This window comes from Colias philodice, chromosome 11, assembly GCF_061535455.1.
Source record: "Colias philodice isolate Cphi_HAF_F1 chromosome 11, ilColPhil1 Martin Lab GWU primary, whole genome shotgun sequence".
Taxonomy (NCBI): domain Eukaryota; kingdom Metazoa; phylum Arthropoda; class Insecta; order Lepidoptera; family Pieridae; genus Colias; species Colias philodice.
In genome coordinates this window covers 10,804,118-10,823,793 of record NC_143096.1, presented here as the reverse complement: position 1 = coordinate 10,823,793, position 19,676 = coordinate 10,804,118, and the positions used below count along the sequence as shown (strand labels likewise).

At 30.7% G+C, this 19,676-nt stretch overlaps 1 protein-coding gene and 1 long non-coding RNA gene across 2 annotated transcripts in view; both read left to right on the top strand.

Annotated features, from left to right (window-relative positions):
• Positions 1–19,676, top strand: part of LOC149484873 (uncharacterized) — a 174,955-nt gene that overhangs the window by 42,091 nt on the left and 113,188 nt on the right. The window lies entirely within an intron of this gene.
• LOC149484876 (cardioacceleratory peptide receptor-like) overlaps positions 1–19,676 on the top strand; it is a 78,816-nt gene that overhangs the window by 54,652 nt on the left and 4,488 nt on the right. The window contains exons 2-8 of the mRNA XM_089701212.1: positions 2,537–2,659; positions 6,797–6,932; positions 11,006–11,109; positions 13,584–13,677; positions 15,270–15,365; positions 15,963–16,166; positions 18,390–18,491. Coding sequence (XP_089557338.1) covers positions 2,540–2,659; positions 6,797–6,932; positions 11,006–11,109; positions 13,584–13,677; positions 15,270–15,365; positions 15,963–16,166; positions 18,390–18,491 — 856 coding nt within the window. The 5' untranslated portion in view covers positions 2,537–2,539. The remainder of the gene's footprint in view (positions 1–2,536; positions 2,660–6,796; positions 6,933–11,005; positions 11,110–13,583; positions 13,678–15,269; positions 15,366–15,962; positions 16,167–18,389; positions 18,492–19,676) is intronic.

Sequence of the window (19,676 nt, the reverse complement as noted above, 5' to 3'; positions counted from 1 at the left end):
GTGATATCCATAAGAATATTGAACTCAAATATTAACTCAAAGAAGTTTTGATTTAAGTTCCTCCACGAGCATTACCGTATTTCAAAAAGGACATTAACATTTTTCATAAGAAATTATTGTCACTGACATATAAATAGGGAACTACTTTTCAACTGAAAGTTTTCCAATTATTCTTGGAAATATTTTAGTTTGCAAATATGTAGTATGAAAAACTGAGATGGAATTCAGTTTAATTTTATACTTCATGTTTGGCTGAGCAACAGATTTAAAGTTTGGAATCGTTAACTAAATCGTAGGCATTGAAATCGTTAACTAAATATATAAATAAAACGTAGGTATTGAAAAAATATTGCCAGATGTTTGAAACTTTCAAGCATAAAATTATTCTGATTTTTACCAGAGAACTTCTGTTTTCGAATTAAGCAGAATTTAAAACTTTTTCTACCTATGGTTTTCTAGCGAATTGGTATTTAACAGAAATTTTGTACTGTAAAATCAGGCATATTTTGGCACATGTATCAACATTTTAACTAAGAACACAAACACTACACAAATGAAAAACGTGCCATAGACCAAGAGATGAATTATTTGAAATTAAGAATAATTTTTAAATCAGAATATATTTTTTTATAAAATATTGTTCGAGTTATATTATACCCCGCATCTGTTTGTATGATCTTTCTTTCTTTCTTTCTTATCTATATTCACCAATAAGATACAAGATAGAAACCCGATTATATCCATAGCTTGAGGAAGTCCCACAAAAATTATAATTATCGATAAAATCTAATACTTATTTTACGGATTGCGTATTTTACGACGTGTTTTCGAGATGTTTCAACCAACGTACCTATCTCTTGCAACATAAACAATGAAACGATTTCAATCTTAATCAAAGTATACCTATTTTACGATATTTTCGGGAAACAATAAAAATTACGTTTGTGGGGGAATTTTTATGGGATCTATTACGAAAAAGTTGTAATGAAACATTTTTTAACATTTTCTGTGAATCTCAATCAATAAGATATTTTTAAGTGTGCACAATATATTATGTCTAGTGTTGTAAATCATAATTCTCTAAGGTTGCCTGGAAGAGATCGCTGTTTTAGAGATAAGGCTGCCTGTCTTTAGGTATGTAACTATGTTAGGTCATAAGTGTCAAAAGGACACACTTTTGTATAGTTATCTGTTCCTTTGGTCCAAATGTACTGTTTTCATTGATTCATACATTCAACTCTCTGATTAAAACGTAAACGTTAATTTATTAGAACATTAACGTCTAAATGTAAAGTAACGTCTAGTCCAAAACCGTAGACCAAGGGATTTAAAATTTGGGGCAAATATTTCCTCAAGCGTGAACTAAGTCTGGATTTATTGGCATTCTTCCCTTATTAGTTGCTGAAATTCGCCGCGGGCTGGACGTTTACCGTTGAATATTACTTTTAATATAGAAAAGATCCAATAATTATCGATAGATAACTTTTATTAAAATATTTAATCATGTTATCTACTTACATAATAATATGAAACATTTGATAAAGTTGATTGAACGTTTTAAGTCAGATTCCAAAAATTTACGCACCCATGTTCAGGAAGTTAGTTTGTAGATAAAATTATTTGTTTAATATTTAAAGTAATTTTTATATTACGTACCTGTTCTATAGTTTATATTCATACTTGATAGCAAAACCTGGCTACTGCGCGCTAAAAACGCGCGTCCAAAAAAAGCGCGCTTCTTAAAAAAATAACGTTAATAAAAAATAATATTATATTTATTTATATCATTATTATAAAATAAATTGCTATTATTAATTAGTATATAGATATTTGGAAATTTAAGCATTACAATAAATTATATTTTAATAGGCAATAAATAATTGAACTGACACAGCCGGCAGCCATAGACACAACTCGCAAAAAAAAAATCGATGCACACGTCATAGCTAATCTGTGGTCAAATGGAATTGGCGCGTTGTTGAATTTTTTTTTCAACCTAAAAAGTAAAAACATGATCACATATTTTTATGCTTAGATATTATAGACTTTATCTATTAAATATGCAAAAACATTTTTAAAATTAATTGATGATTATTTATATTTTTTATATATTATGGTGTTATTTATTTTGGCAACGCCGCGCGAACATACTGATACTGGCAAGCAAAAAAAAAGTTACGCGTTCTTAAATTTTGAATTTAGATCAATTGAAAAAATTATTAATTAAAAACAAAAGACAACAATTTGTACACATTATAACTTTCTGCAATATTCGTAATAAATGTAAATAATTAGTAGATATTTCGTTTTTATTACGTGAAATACGTATAATGTAGGTATGGCGTATATTGTTTAATAGAAGTTATCTAACAATTATTACAAGGTAGGTAATTAAATTGTGTTTGTAATTAGTATCAATACACACTTATACATATTTTTTTTATAGAAATCTATCCATTTCACAGAACGTAAGCAAACCAATTACTTAAGTTTTTACTTACTATCTATACTTATATTATGTATTTTTATATCACAGGTAATGGAGCCAGACCTCTTCGAAGAGATGCCGGGGTCGACGCCCCGGTCCCTGGTCACAACTATCTATCCAGGCAACAGCAGTAACACTTCAAATGATCTCAATGTGTACTATTTTTATGACGTAAGTACTTTTAATCACTTTTATTAGGTCGAGGGGTAACTAAGTAAATCTAGCTTTTCATACTTCACTTCATATTGTTACCTATATGGTGTCTCGGAACATTTAATCTTTATCGTTAATATTTATATTAAACATTAATTCGTTTAAAGCTCAATGAATGACATTTATTTCAATTAAAAATAGATACATTTTACTTTTAACTGCCTTGTAATAATATTGCATAATATATGAAGCAATCAAACTTTCGTAGTTTAACAAGAAAGTCAGCGACAAATAGCTTAAACATTTGTTTAACATTTTAGTTAAGCGGCAGTAGTTTATCCAAAAAAGTCAGCATCTCCATAGTTTGATTAAACAAACGAAGCCTAGTCAGGGGCGTAACGCGTCGTCGCGCGGGGTCGCCTACGGCCGACTGGAAACATGGCCTTGTTTTTCATGTTTTTCAAAAGAAAAAAAAAGTGCATATTATGTACAAGTATGTAGTAACATACTATAATGAAAGTGATCACTAAATAGTATAAAACAAAGTCGCTCTTCGACATTTGTGTGTGCTTACCTATCCTTAAAACTACGCAACATTTTGATGCGGTTTTTTAAATAGATAGAGTGATTCTCGAGGAAGGTTTTAAGCGCAGGCGGAAAGCTAGAATAATATAAACGTCATTTATACCAATTACGTGTTCACACATCATACATAAGAAATGCCCAGGAATATTACCTATTAAAGTTTCTAATATCTTAGTATTTTTTTAACATTTTCCGAATTACAAAACAGCGCTTTCTGCTGCCTTTCAACCACCGCTTGGGGCCGGGGCCTCGTGAGACTAGTTACTGTTTATCTCAATACAAAGTATGAAACTAGAGGCAAATACTTGCAATATCGTAATGTAAATCGCGCCCACGCATTCAGGTGGATTATCAACAGGCTGAAAGGTTTTAATCGTGTAATGGACGCCTGTTACCGTTCTGTCGTCACGGCAGATAAGTGTTTTTAATAGATTCACTGTGTACGATAACGTTGTTTATTAGTTGATTGGATGGTCGTGCTTTGTTTTAATAATATGGTAATAGGGTTGGCTGTTTCATGTTAGTTTGAATAAATAGATTCGAACTTTCTTCTTAATGCGTATAGTTAGCGGGTTCACTGAGTTATATAAAATTATTAGGCTATCTTTATATTATGGGTAATAAAGTAATAGAAACAAATGTAGTAATACTTCTGCTTGATAATTATCGTTTAGATACCATATGGATAATTTTAAATTACGTTGAAATCTTTTTAAATTGATTCCCATTTCGTGAGGGCTCTATCATGCTTGTTTGATGCATCGTATCCGAATATAATAGTACAATAGTTCTCAAATAATTTACGAGAATACAAATACAATGTCGCAAACAAGTGGTTTACAATGGCTATAACAATAAGCGGTTCGCGGCTTTTGGCACGTATACAGTTCTTCATGCGTTTGTAATTTGTATAGCTGTCAATACGCTGAAATTTATCGTTGACCGCGCGCCGTTGAGACGCTTTATACGATACGACACGATATTTTATTTGTTTTAAATGTATACTGTAAACCTTGTAATTGTATACATATAAAACCCCGGTGATTCAATAATGAGATTGAGTGTTACATTATAAAAAGCGTCATGTTTAAGTACATTATGGTTATGAAAAGATATGTATGAAGTAATGAAAAAGGGAATGAGAGCAATTACTTCTTACGCGTTTTTCTGTATAAGCACACTTTATGTTTGCATTTGAGTATAATTTGCAGTTGGTATAATTAAAGCATGATTTTTTATATTACTCAAATTAAATCAATCAACAATTAGATGGTATAATTAAAATTGTAGACATTTTAACGTGGCTATAACCCACATATCCGCAACTGTTAATATGTCTATACTTTCAGGATCTTTTCAAGTTTATTTATTTATATTTTCAGGATCTAAATATAAGGAATATTTTGGTAACTTGCGCTTATAATCCCTTCAAAAATATGATCAAATATTATCCTAATAAATATATTATTTATCGTGTATTATAAATGTCAAATGAGTTGTACACACAGAATTAAATATATCTGAAAATCGGGTATGCCGGCTATTTTTAAAATGGCATTCAATAAAGGTTATTGACTTCACGGTGTGTTACTCTATTTAATATATTTCCCGTGATTAATAGCATTTGCTATTTTATTGACGTTGATATTTGGAAATAAATGTTTTATAACGTATTTAAATTTAAATAGCAAGTTTATTATACACATTCGGCTTGCGGTTTTCAACAATTTACTGAAACATTAAAGCTTTTTAGCGCTTAGATAAAATTCCCTTAAAGATGTTGATTTTTTGATATTGTTATACCTGTGACCTCGCTCGCTATAAAGTGTTCGAATTGTCGGGTCGAATATATAACAATCATCACGTTAAATCAAACAAAAGACAACCGTAAATTATGACAATGTATAGGAGTAACAGTGCGTTCAGTTAAATGTCACACAATAAATCTAACTATATTCATTTATTACGCACACATACAGACGCGTAATATTATGTAGGTACACGCTTGTATGAGTACGTGTTATATGCACAAAGGTACAAGTGTACCTTGTTAGTAGAAGATCTATGTGTGAGTGTAATAGATTCAAATGCTTTAGAAATAGACATAGTCGCAGTAATTTATGAAGGCATCATAAAGACATCTATCAGCGAACTGTCTGCGATTAAGCTAGAAGTGGCTGTAAATTTTATTAATGTCAAATTATAATAAATCAGTCGCTTTAAATTTGTTATAAAGTGGTTTATTATTAGTTCTACGTGACATTTGACTGCATTATTTTAAGCATGGGCTTATGTTTTCGAGGAAGTGATTTCTAACATCGTGACTAATTGTATCTATTATTCTTTTAACTTTTATTTTTATTATACGAATAAATAAGACTTTAATGAGAGACTTGATATAGGAATTTAGTCGTTATTTAAATATTAACGCGAGTTTCGTAAATAATGAGATATAGTAATTTATCCATGAGCTTTATAGAGCACTCTAAAATGCCAAAAACTACCTCAATTCAATGTCATAATATGCTAACATGAAGTAAATAATTCCAAGAACCACTGTCAAAAGCAGCAGTAAGCAAAAAGGGTCCTAATTAATGAATCTAAACGGACTGTTAGTTGTCAAAACCACACTTCCATGGTCCACTATACCTTTCCCTGAGATCCTTACTCAACGGACTAATTGTTTTAATTACTAAAGTATGACAATAGTGCTTGGCTAAATGTTATGAACGTTACGTAAACTGCAAGGTTACCAGCGAAAACCGAGTTTAATTTATTCAAAGCTTTCGCAAAACTGTGATTAATCGTTCAAATTTCAAAGGTAAAAATTTAACTTTTTTACTAATTGCTTTCATGACTTTTCAGTTTAAACCTCATATTGTCATAAGTTGGATATGACGTAATTTGTTTCCGCAAAACTAATTTTAAACAACAATTCATATAATTAGGTTCCTTGTGTCAATCAATATCTAAAGTTGGATTTGAGTGTGCTTCCAGCTTCATCTAATTAGATTAGGCTCATTAAGCTGAGGGTACCATAATAGTTCTATCTCGAAGCTTCGGTCGCGAATTAAACATTAAAATAGTAGCCTATATTAATATACATATTTGGATTGTCTCTATGTTATTAGACATAACTCGAAGACATAATATTATACATATTATGTGATTCAAGATTATTGTAATACAAAACTATAAACTATAAACTTTTGTGTTTATTTTTACAAATATTAACTATTGCGATTAACAATTGTAATTATGTAAAACTAGGTACTAATATGTCTAAGCTGGTCAATTTCTTGCACAACTATTTCACATTTTTTATTTAAGTAAATTGTAAATCCAGTGATTCATCAGCTTCTTCGAAAGATTTGTCGATTCTCACACCCTGACATACAAACATTATCAATGAGGCAATCACAATATAATTATAAGCGAACAACGTTATGCTATGAAGAAATTTACTGGCAAAAATATTCCTTTAGATTAGTAGGTACTCATTTAAAACTGAGTACGTCATTATCAAGCTGTTTAATTTCTTTAATTATTAACCAATAATTTCCCTTCCAGTCGATCCAGTTTCCTGTAATGTGGGTGTTGTTTTTCCTGATCGTGCTTCTAAATGCATCAGTCATAGCAGCTCTACTCTGCACCAATGCTAGGAAGAGCAGAATGAACTTCTTCATAATGCAGCTTGCTATTGCAGGTACGTGGTAATGTTAAAGCAATTACATGTACTAAATAGTGTAGGTATGGTATTTTAAGATTATTGATGGTGGGAGAAATCCCATGTACCTAATATTTAGGTATCTGGTGATTTTTGTAAGTAATTTTAGTGGACTCTAATATGATATGTAGGTAGGTATGTACACTGAAATCTATCTAACTTATAAGTTATAAGCAAACAAAATGTTATTTTTGTTTTATAACTTAGTTCTTACGATTTATAAATTATTTGAAGAAGAAATTGTTAAGACTTACGGGTAACCTTTCTATTCCATATTTCCATTAAGCTTTGAATAAATTCTCATATTACAATTTACACAAGAATCCATTAACAGAATATAGTGAAACAAGCACGCGTGAAATAATATGGCATAGTCATATCACATCCAATAAATATGCAAATATAAGTTTTAAGTGAGCCTCCAATTTCATAACCCCTAAAACGTAAAACGACAATAGGTAATTCTGCCCTTTCACCTTAATTAACGGCACAGAGAACTTTCCAAATTAAGAGACCTTTAATAAAATTACACCCATTTTTAACCGACTTCAAAAAAAAGGAGGAGGTTATCAATTCGGCCGGTATGTTCTTTTTTTTTTATGTATGTACACCGATTACTCCGTGGTTTCTGAACCGATTTACGTGATTCTTTTTTTGTTCCCTGCGGGATGGTGTCGAATTGGTCCCATAAAAATTTTGTTCGGATAGGCCCAGTAGTTTTTATTTTATGAGCATTTTTGTCTGTATTTGTAAATGTTGCAAGTGCAAGTTTGAAGTCGGTTGTTTTTAACGCAGTTATTGACTTGTGTTAGACCACCTAGATATTAAAAGCATGTAATTGTAGCGTCCATTAGGATTATAATGGGTTAAATAGAAAAAAAAATAGGATTCCGGAGAATTTTTTCTTCTTTTGTTTATATTTATTTTATCACGCAACGACAAAGACACGAATTTTGAGACAAAGAAACAGTAGTCTACTTACCACAGCAAAATAGGCAAAATGATCTTAATAAATCTTTTAATAGCAATAAAATTCACATAACAATAAAAATAGTATGCAGCTCGTGTACATATCAACATTTTTAGACAGTTTTGCACACTCATAATAATAGGACTGGAATAAATAAATTGATTACTTTTATACGCTTGAGTTGCAATCATAAAAGTGTGAACGCGAATTCTTCACAGATTTATAGTTCCCAAAAGACGGATGATATATTTTACAGTCTGGTTATAGTCGTCTGCATCAAATTAAGTGAAATAAATGTTCTGCAGTTTGAAAATAAAATTTATGGAGTATGGTTGCTCGCAAAGATGGTTATTTAGTTATTATTATACATGATTATTAGGTGTAGGCTATGAATCGGATACATTGTTTTCAATTATAAATTGAACTACACATAAATAGGGCTAGATGGTAAGATTATAATCCTTTTTAAAACTGCACGTAATTATTTTATCGTATACAATAGATCGCTACGTAAAAGAAACGAAAAACAACATCTCAAGAATAATTTTAACAAACTTTTCATATATATACTTACATACTAAATATTAATACAAACCAGATTTAAATTAGAAACACCTTCACAGTTCCCACTCATCTACATCAATAAAAACTTCCAGAATAATTTTAGAACGATTTTCTTTTGTTCTTCCATCGTCAATTTTTTGCCAAATTATGTACAACAAATAATAACGGGGATACAAACCGCGGCTGTCTAATTTAATCACAATAAATTAATTATAAACGGGATGCGGAAACGCATTTATCATCGGGCAATAATTTATATTAATTGGGGGAAACAATAATTTGCGTTCCATTTCACGTTCCCTACAAAACATAGGTTTATTTAAATTGTTTGGGTTTGCCAATTTACTATCCCGAAATATAATTTTAGGGATTTATTTTATAAAATACTGGCATCAATAAATTATCACCTAAAATAATAATATATATTTAAAATGATATCACAGGAGCAAAGTTATGGATGCTCACTATGTAGAGATCACATTCAAACATTTATTTTTTTCATTCTACCGTTACCGTAATTTTAATGGCTGTAGCGATTTCTATTTAAAAGTGTTATATTAAGATATCAATATGTAACATTGCCAGGAATATTTATTTAACCAACGTATCATACATACTGCGTAAATAATTGCATAAAACATTACCTAATTTAGCGGTAAAACAAGATAATATTAGCCATCTTAACAATAATTGGATAAATTACACTGTTATTGCATAAATCGATAATCACAATCGATCGAGTCGATTCTGATAAAGCAAGCACATGACAGCTGGATATAATATCCAACAATGTGACTGAAATTGAGCGTTCAATGCCTTCGCCATACACAACGTATGATCGCTTTTGATCGCTCATTCGATTAATACAGTTTAATCTCGATTAACGGATACAATTCCATCATGCGTTTAATATTTTCACTGCTTACTGACATTTCATGAACTTTTGGCGTAGGTGGTGTGGTTCAGGAAACTGGATGTCGTCCATACTAATTGTAATGAACTTGAAATTCCGTGTTTATCTTCGGTTTGACAGCGACATTTTACGTACGAGAAAAATAATCGTGCGGAGAAATATTTACACGTCATAAACTACAAGCTAACTATCGTGGCTACTTAAAATATGTATTATAAAACGCTTTCATGTTTTCAAAGCATATCAAAAACTGAAAAACATTTCTGCCATACGGAAGTATGATTTTAAACAGCGCGTAAACATTGTAGCATTCTCTTTGACGTGCTTTCATCGCTTCATTAATATCCAGTCACTACAAAACCCTTGTCCAAAGTAGATTATTTATAAAATTTAAACGAGATTACGCTTTATTACAATGTATTAAAGATTATCAGATGACTAGTTCGAAGATTCACTCAGCATGTAAACAGAAGCAGTTTATTTTGAGCAGCGTAGGTACGTTGTAAAAATGTTTAAGCCTACCGCAAACTTCATCGACACTGTATTGTTACATTTGTCTCGAAAATAAAACGATACTTTTGTTAACTGTTTCATATTATTTAGTTTAAATTATTTTGGCTTTGGTAATATTGATTCCTTCTCGTGTAGTTCAGTACAAATAGAAAAAAAACTTCGATAAACCAAACAAATTACTGAATATAATAAAATATACAAAACGCAAAATACTGAAATATTTGGACATCTATTTGGATTAATTGAATTCGACTTCCTTCTATCATTTCCAATATCTTTTATTCTTGTAAAAAAAACAAAATACGTGAATATTATTATGATTCCTTTGCCCGTAAGCAAAATTTCTTTATTGTATTTGAATATTTAGTTTAATATCTTCAAATTTTGTGTGATTTCTCAAGAAAATATGAAAAATATTCTTATTTTTGTATCCAAGCGAAATTATAGAGTAGCAGCCTGGAGATACGGTTTAAAACCGGCTTATGCTTATATTTATTTTATTATTTTTGACTGATTTATTATTACTATGTACTGTTTTTTATTCTTTCAATAGGATCACATGAGATTTGAAGATAACTTTTTAAATTTAAGGACTCTACATCCTTACTTTCACTATTAAAAACAGACGTGATAATCATTTTTAAATTATAATTTTGAATGTAATATATATTATGAAGCTAGCCAAAGATAAAACGTATACGATTATGTGTAAACTAGCCATAATATAAATATGATGATGTAAACGGTAGAATATTTTTGTGCGAACCGATAAAAAAACTGCGATGCGCAATTTTCAATGTTAGTCGATGTTCTTTTATACTGTGGTTATTTTAATAAATCATTATTGTGCTTATTGTAAAGTTTAATATGTTTGCAAAAATAATTTGACGTGTCTACCATCCAATCTTCCTGATTTTTATAGTTCTTAGTAACCTATGTCATAAAATTAAAAAGTCGTAAAATTTGATACTACATTCAGTAGATCCTATTTATTTTATGTTTTTCCTTGTACTAAACGCACCGTTAATTTAATATTAAATAAAATATATAGAATATATTATAATAGCTCTAATAGTTTTTTTTATTTCGCAGATCTCATGGTTGGTCTCTTATACGTGTTCGTGGACATCGTACAGAAGATCACGATAGCCTGGCTGGCCGGCGAATTCATGTGTAAAGTTGTGAAATTCTTACAGGTAATTTGTAATATCCCCTTTTTTTAATTTATTTAGGTTTATTTCTATTTAATGTAATATTAATAAATTTCTGAGCAAAACGAAAAGTATGATTAGTGTAGGTATTTTTCGACCTAGTCCTTAATAATGTTTTACTTTCGCAAGAAAAGTTTTTATGAATAAATTGTCAAAGACGAAGAGACGTAGAGTACACTTTGAAATCAACATAATAGACGAGATAACGAAATGTCTACTTTATGTAAATTGTTTTCTAAGTAAATCAGTTTGTCTAAAAAATACGTATCCCCTAGGTGTACCCTTGAAATTTACTTTATACTTAATGTCTATTAGATAAAAATGAATATCAAAATGTGTTGGTAAGCGCATAGCTCGAGAACGGCTGAATCGATTTCAATAATTATTTTTTTTATAATATTCCTTGAAGTATGAAGATGTTTCTTATTGAAGAGAAAACGTAAACATGAACCGCGGGCGAAGCCTAAATCACTACATAGTATAAAACAAAGTCGCTTTTTCTGTCCCTATGTCCTTATGTCCCTTTGTATGCTTAAATCTTTAAAATTACGCAACGGATTTTGATGCGGTTTTTTTAATAGATAGAGTGATTCAAGAGGAAGGTTTTAGTATATAATTTATTAGGTTTTAGGCAAAGCGGGCGAAGCCGCGGGCGTTAAACTAGTTTATGATAAAGCGTCTGCCTTATGGTTGGTTGGTAATGGTTTATATTCTAGTATGAAATTCAAAGCATATTATAAGTATTTAAAATTATCTAGAACAATTATTACAAAAATCCACTTGTCTTCGGTTTGTCAAAAACATTCTTCTTTGTCTTGAATGAATGATTGATATAATTTCCATACTTATATTGATAACTAATTTAAATAACTTGATTATAACTCAGCTTAAGCTTTAGTATCCAGAAAATCTCTTTATTGTAAATATTCAAATTAGTAAACCTGGCTTGTTACTAATTTTAAACTGGATAATTTTAAATATGGATAAGGGATATTAGGTTTTATTATCGAGATAATAATTTTACTCGATGTGGTCATCATTTTTTATTTTGGCTTGATACTTTGAAGAGAAAGATAAAGTTATCGTTGACAAATCAAAATATTCTCGTATGGATATAAATTGAAATAAAATAATAACACGCACATTTAAATAATAATAGTTTAAAAAAACTAAAAAACACGCTTTTTATAGAAAACCGAAATAAAAAATAGAAAATTTTATCAAATTAGTGTATTGTCATCGGTCCTCAATAAATCTACAAAGAAGTCGGTTACAAACAAACATACAGGTGAAGCTAATATAAAGCGTGTAAAAATGACAGTTTTTGGTGAAAAGCTACTCAAAAGGAATTGTAATGAAAATAATAACGGACGGACGGAAAACAGAGAGAATTAAAATATTGATAAGAATATTTAACTGTAAATTTAAATTAGAAATCAGAGTTTTTGATTACTTTAAGTTTTCTAATTGGACTTCAAAGCTACCGTCTTTATCACTCTTTAAGTGCAATGGCGTTTCAAACTGAAAAGGTTTTGATGATCTTAAATTTTTCGACATTTATATTTGTTTTTCCGGAACGACTGCCTATTATTTTCTCGTTATTCAATGTGACCTTCTATTTAAAATCTTTGATAACATTTTTACTGGTTCTGAAATAATTCTCTTAAAAATACATTTATTTTTTAACACTGAAATGAAATAAAAGTTACCATTAAAAAAAAGACACTAGAAATCCGAAACAAACATCTAGTAAGCCAAAATTCAAATGACTGGGCGTGTTTGAGAAAAGATACAGAATGCAGATATATCACCCCATTTACATTATACGTAAAAGAAAAGACATATCTCTGTCTATTTATTTCACCATTTTCACCTCTGGTTGAAAGCCTATTTGATAGTTTTTGATTGACATACATTGTAACTGATTCAAACTGATAGATAAGCTAAACACTGTGAAACTGCCCTTAAATTGCTTTTAGTTTTCGTATACAAAATATATAAAAATATACTAATGCAAAAGTGAGTTTGTTTCTCTTTCGTGTGGCAACTAAGTAATTTATTACACAGTATAGTTAGTGATACATAAATGATACTTTTACATCTCTTTCCTGAAACATCTCTTTTCTGAATTTGCCTTTAACATTTAGGTGAAACCGACGGTTGTTGTTGATAGTTTTCTATACAACATTAAATGCAATTAACATATTAAAAAAAAATGTGTGCGTGTACTAGTCTACACACGTAAGAAGTGAAACTTCTTTATAACCTTATTTTAAAAAAATAATTTACTATATGCAACTTGACAGAAATACGTCGAATCACGCGTGGTAGGGATAAGAAAAAGATGGCGCGTAACGAAAAATGTTACACTAAATTTTTTTCCTACCCCGATAAAGAAGTTTCACTTCAATAAATTCTGCTAGGTATTGATTTAATTTAATACTAAACCCCTTTTCCAGGCGGTAGTAATGTATGCATCCACATACGTTCTAGTGGCGCTCAGTATAGACCGCTGCGACGCGATCACAAATCCCATGAACTTCTCCGGCAGTTGTGAGTATTTACATATTTCAGTATGATAATGGTTCTAAACCGTGTCTATTTGGGAAGCTTGATTTAGTTTCTGCCTCCGTACTATGATGTCTTAAAACAGTATTATTTCCATTATGTAAAAATGAGCTTGTCGAAAAATAATATTGCTACAAGACGTCCGCGTCGTGGTAAGCTTGAATCGTCGCACTTTAATTTGTGTTTTACTATTGCAAATTATGAAGTGTTTAATGATTGTGTTTGTTGATGTTGGTATATATAATTTGGGATTTAATTGTTTTTTTTTTTATATTTGCTAAATAAAAGAGTAACCTCTCATAAAGAGATTTTATTACAGTGTAAATAAGAATGCTTTTTTTATAATTTATGTGCATAATGCTCCTGTTGTTTCTTTTCTCTATGTCAAAAAGGTGAGTGGCCGAAAGACTGAACACTTTGAAAAATCGTTTAATTTTTATATGCATTTCATTACATGCCCAAAAAAGCACACTTCATGGCGGTTCTTAATAAAAGTAATTTGTATTGAATAATTCCATGCGTTTAATAAAATGCAGCACTTTGCATATTGTAATTTGTTGTGAGGTGAAGTCTAAATTAAAATAAATTCCTAGCAGATGTTACTGAATCAGAGCTAATTTATAACACGAAACCATATGTTCAAGACACTCACAACACAGTTTATTTTGAACTCTAGTATATTCGTTTTTCGTGTATAATTACACATATTAATAACATTTCAGTCGACTTTGCTCTCTACGCTGTGGGCTTAAAGGTCATTTTAATGCGAATATTAAATATCCATTTAAAGTTCATTCATCTTACCTGCTGTAGAGTTCTTGTAAATTGAACAATAAATTTGTTTCGAAGTGTATTTAACGTTGCTAACATCATACATTACCTACACATTTCGGTGGCTTCTCGAAGTTAAAAGAAGAAGTTTGAGTCGAAGTTTCTTCTAATCTATATTAATATTATAAAGAAGAGTTTGTTTGTTTGTTTGAACGCGCTAATCTCGGGAACTACTGGTCTGATTTGGAAAATTATTTCGGTGTTAGATAGCTCATTTATCGAGGAAGGCTATAGGCTATATATCATCACGCTACGACCAACAGGAGTGGAGCCACGTAATTTAAATTTCATAATATGCAATGGAAAGGTAAATTTCAAGTCGGCTTATTACGCATTATTGAAAGTTGAAGGTAAATGTAATGTTTCTCCAATTTAGACTGCAATTAAGATGAAATTAAAGGCTTTATTACTTTCGTTATAAAATATTGTTTAATGACGAACCTACGTCTTCATACTTATATCTTTTCTTATTATAATTGTATTTCTTTACTGAAATTTACATTATTTTTTCTCGGAGGGGCGTCCGTTTAATTACCTAGGTGGTGTGGATATTCATGCTTGTCTCAAAACTCATGTGAAGTCCTTAACCACTGAAACATAATAATATCTACATATTATTATAATATTATATAGTTAGTAGTGATGAAAGCTTTGCTTTTTGTGATAACACCATTAAATTAATAGTTAAGTACAATTTAAAAAATATTAATTTTAGAAAATTAAGGAGGTATTTCATAATATTTCAGGGAACAGAGCGCGGGCACTCGTCGCTTCCGCCTGGATGATCAGCATTGTGTTCTCCATACCGCTTCTTATTCTGTATGAAGTTAAGGAAGTACAAGGTGGGTGATAATTTTGTTCACCTATTAATTCTTTGAATAAAAATATTAATTCGATTGATTACTTGATATATTGTGTAGATATTTTGGGAAATTATTAAATATTTCATATTGTTAATAGACATCTAAATACCTAGTGTAAAATATTTCCAACTATGTATTTATATAGAGCTGCTCAAAACAGAACTATACAGAGTTGTTAATACCTACACAAAATTTTCTAGCAACGTATCTACAGGAGCTGTAAAACCAAACTAAATTGTGTGCATGCAATATTAAAAGAAAGACATTTAACTTTGTAAAGTAAATTTTGTTATCTGTATGGACACGTATGAATGTTTGTTTTGGACTTTCAATTTAAATTAATTTTGTAAGATTAAGGGCCGATTTTTCAATGCTTGGATAAAACTTATCCGTCCAATAAAGTATTACACGATCATAATAATATGATCGTGTAATACTTTATTAAATGTCACGTAAACTGTCAAATACGGGCAATTAGAATACGTTTTTAAAATGGTAGTTTTATACATTATTCGACGAATAAGTTTTATCCAAGCATTGAAAAATCGGCCCTTAAGCTAAAATTTCCATACCCAGGTCAGCTTCAATGCTGGATAGACCTCGGCACCACAAAGCGCTGGCAAGTGTGGGTCACTCTAGTCGCTGTCATGATATTCGTTCTCCCCGCACTTGCTATAGCGGCTTGTTACGCAATAATAGTACTTACTATTTGGACCAAAAGCAAGGCTGTGGTTATGAGCCCACCGGTCAATTCTAGAAGATTCAAGAATTGGAGAAATGGTGAGTTTTGTTGTATTTGTGAGTTTGTTGCTTGCTATAGCGGCGTATTACGCGTAAGAGTACTCACGATTTGGACTAAAATATATTATAGTTAGGATTATAAACTTATCAATCAATTTCTAGTCATCAATCAATCATGTTTAGTATCATTATGTTTATTACAATCTGAAGAACATTCCTCTATAGTGTAGGTAAGCATTCATCAAGCTAAACTAATTACACTCGACTAAATCTTCATATATTTGCTACTGCGTATAGGTAGGTTTTTACCTCAGAATTTAATGATAATATTTATGTATTAATTCATAGAGATATATAATTAACATTCGGTACTAATTAGTAGGGAAGATGGTGCCTTACAAATATTTATCTCATAAGATTTCCATATCAAACACTGAGATGTAGATAAGTATTTTGATTAAAATTTGTTTTATGTGGCATGGGTATGTAAGTCAGACGTTTGAAGTTTTTAATATTTAAAAATTATTGCTAAAAGCTTGATTAAAGTAATCTTAAAATATCGAAAAGCACAAAAACCTCTACATGTTCCATTAAATAAATATCAAATGATACATCTTGATTGTTTAAATATTTGCCAAATGTGAATTTTATTACTTATTTATTTATTATTTATTAAATTTGTCGATAGTTTCGGCCTTCTTATGAGTGTCGATGTAATTTTAAATCTCTTAAAGTCCAATATACAAAAACAACAGTGCGTGTTTCACATTCACTTTAATTACACAAACAAAAAGATAAACATAAATATTCCCACATTATTTTGTTCAAAAGTGCATTTTTAAAACTCCCATCAGTCTAGATTATAAGATTAGAAGGCATAAGAAACTCGCGGATGTGAACGAAACAAAAGTGTGACGGAATGCACTAATGACTAAAATACTGGGTTAGAAAGTATGCGATACGATCGTGTCCTTTTGATATACATTATTAAAAAGCTTTATTCATATCTTCTGGCTATGTTCTATTTACTTTATTTGTTAGTAAAAATGACGACATAACATTTGAAAATATCCTAAATTCTTAAATTAGGAAACTTATTAGCTAATGCTTAAACTGGCACGGATATATTTTTGCATTTAAAGCGTAGAGTTAGTATTTTATATTACCTACTCCCATTGCATTGTAGGTAGTCTCTGGTTTACCTACCGTCCGTACGTCTTCGATAACATTTTTCGATAGTTCATAAGTTTAAAATACATAGATAATTTTGTACTCTATTAAATATGATTATAATAATACACTGCTCTAACAGAAAAGTCAATAGAGGTCTATCTTAGTGTTTAAAAAGGTCCAATTTCTCTAAGTGCACAACCCAGCTAAGTAATGAAGACCTCTTGCATTCAATTTAGATACGCTGAAATTCCCCAGGTATTCTTATGACGACTTTGAATTCTAAAACAATGATTTATATTTATATCTCCTAGAAATATTAATTAACAGTAAAGCGCGTCACACACGGTGAAGATACTATAATATTTTATCTTTAAGATACTGTTATATTTTATATTACAGTATCTTAACGCATCCGGTATCAGCGTTCGGACCATCATTTTTCTTTTTGTCATTGCGTACTAAGGACCCCTGTAGAACCGCCATCCTGTTACAAATGACGCGAAATTTTGTGGGTCATTTGTAACAGGATGGCGGTTCTACAGGAGTCTAAAGTACGCAATGACAAAAAGAAAAATGATGGTCCGAACGCTGATACCGGATGCGTTAAGATACTGTAATATAAAATATAACAGTATCTTAAGATAAAATATGATAGTATCTTCACCGTGTGTGACGCGCTTAATACGTAGAAAACCAATTACTGTAGTACGAAAAGTTTCATTTGCACAAAAATGCAATGGTTGAGCAATATGATGTCAATACACAAAATTAGATTAACCTAACGTTTCCAAAGACCACGGCAATCATTTTCGAAGTCTTATGTATCGCTTATTAGAAAACTCTGCCTAATACACACGAAGGCAGAGTTTGGCTTCCAACAATTGTGAAAAAGTTGCATTGTGAGTCTAGTTGTTCATTCTATTCGTCAGTGGACTGGATTATTTAACTTCGTGTTTTAAACTAAGGTCTTACATTTGGTCTCTAAATACGTTAGAAATTATGGTCTAATTTGTATAGTTCACTAGATTATAAAATATTTATTATAAGAATACATAGGCTAGTTATTTAGTAAGCTTAATACAATTCCAGGGCAAGCGGAGAGCGAGCCGGAGTCCCGTCGTGCCAGTTCACGCGGCCTCATCCCAAGAGCCAAGATTAAAAGCGTCAAAATGACGTTTGTTATTGTTTTTGGTGAGTATTAATTGTGTGTGTGTTCTTTTTTTTTAATTTGTCTTATTTCGTTTTTTTGTTTTTGTTGTAACTTTTTTGGCGACTTTAATAGGAGGTTATTCATTTGCCACTCAGGTGCCAAAGTGTGTTTTTTTATCGTTATGTCAATATTTATTAGGGTTTTTAGTGAGATAGCAAAAGCCTGGGTGAACAAATGAATATGTAAGTTACAATGTATATCTGTGTGTATAAATTAATGCACGAAAATTGCGATAATTTTCGTGCATTCCTCGGGCACAGCCAATAATTTTTAACTGTTTCTTTATTTACTTGGAGCGAATAAGGTTTTATCGTAGTCATTAGTTTAAAAGATAGAGATCAAATCTGAGGATCTATTGGACGTTTATTATCTTTGTAAATAGCGATAAAGGTACATTACGACTCGCAGTAGATGTCACGATTTAGTCTTGCAACTATTCGTCTGCACACTGAATCAAGTTAATTATCCACTTTGGACAAATAAATATGTTACACATGCGTTAAACGTCCATTCAATCTTATGGACAACAGACAATACAAAGTAAAAATATAGGTATACAAAGTATAAATCATAAAATATATAATCTTATAGATAAAAGTACGAAGCCATAGAATGAAACACGAGATTTCATATCTTACCTTAATACTATTATAAAGGCGAAAGTTTGTATGGATGTATGGATGTTTGTTACTCTTTCACGTAAAAACTACTGAAGCGATTACAATGAAATTTAGCACATATATAGAGGGTAACTTGGATTAACACATAGGATAGGTTTTATCCCGGAAATCCCACGGGAACGGGAACTATGCGGGTTTTCCTTTGAAAACGCGGGCGAAGCCGCGGGCGGAAATCTAGTATTTTCATATAATTAAAGTACCAATATAAAACCTGACGATCATCAAACTTTATTACCAAGGTACGGGACAGTTATTACATAAGGTAGTTGACAGTTAAGATTGATCACTTCCAAGAGCTTTTCAACACATCGGTTTAGTAATTAGTGGGGTGAGTGGCTGAAATCTATAGAATAAGACATCTTATAGAGAGATTAATCATAATTTGGTATAAGATGTCCATACTTGCGTGTGTTTGGTCATTTTTTAGTTTCTGTGTAAAAATTAAAAAGACGTTTTTGATAAAGCATTATTATAACGTTTGTCTGA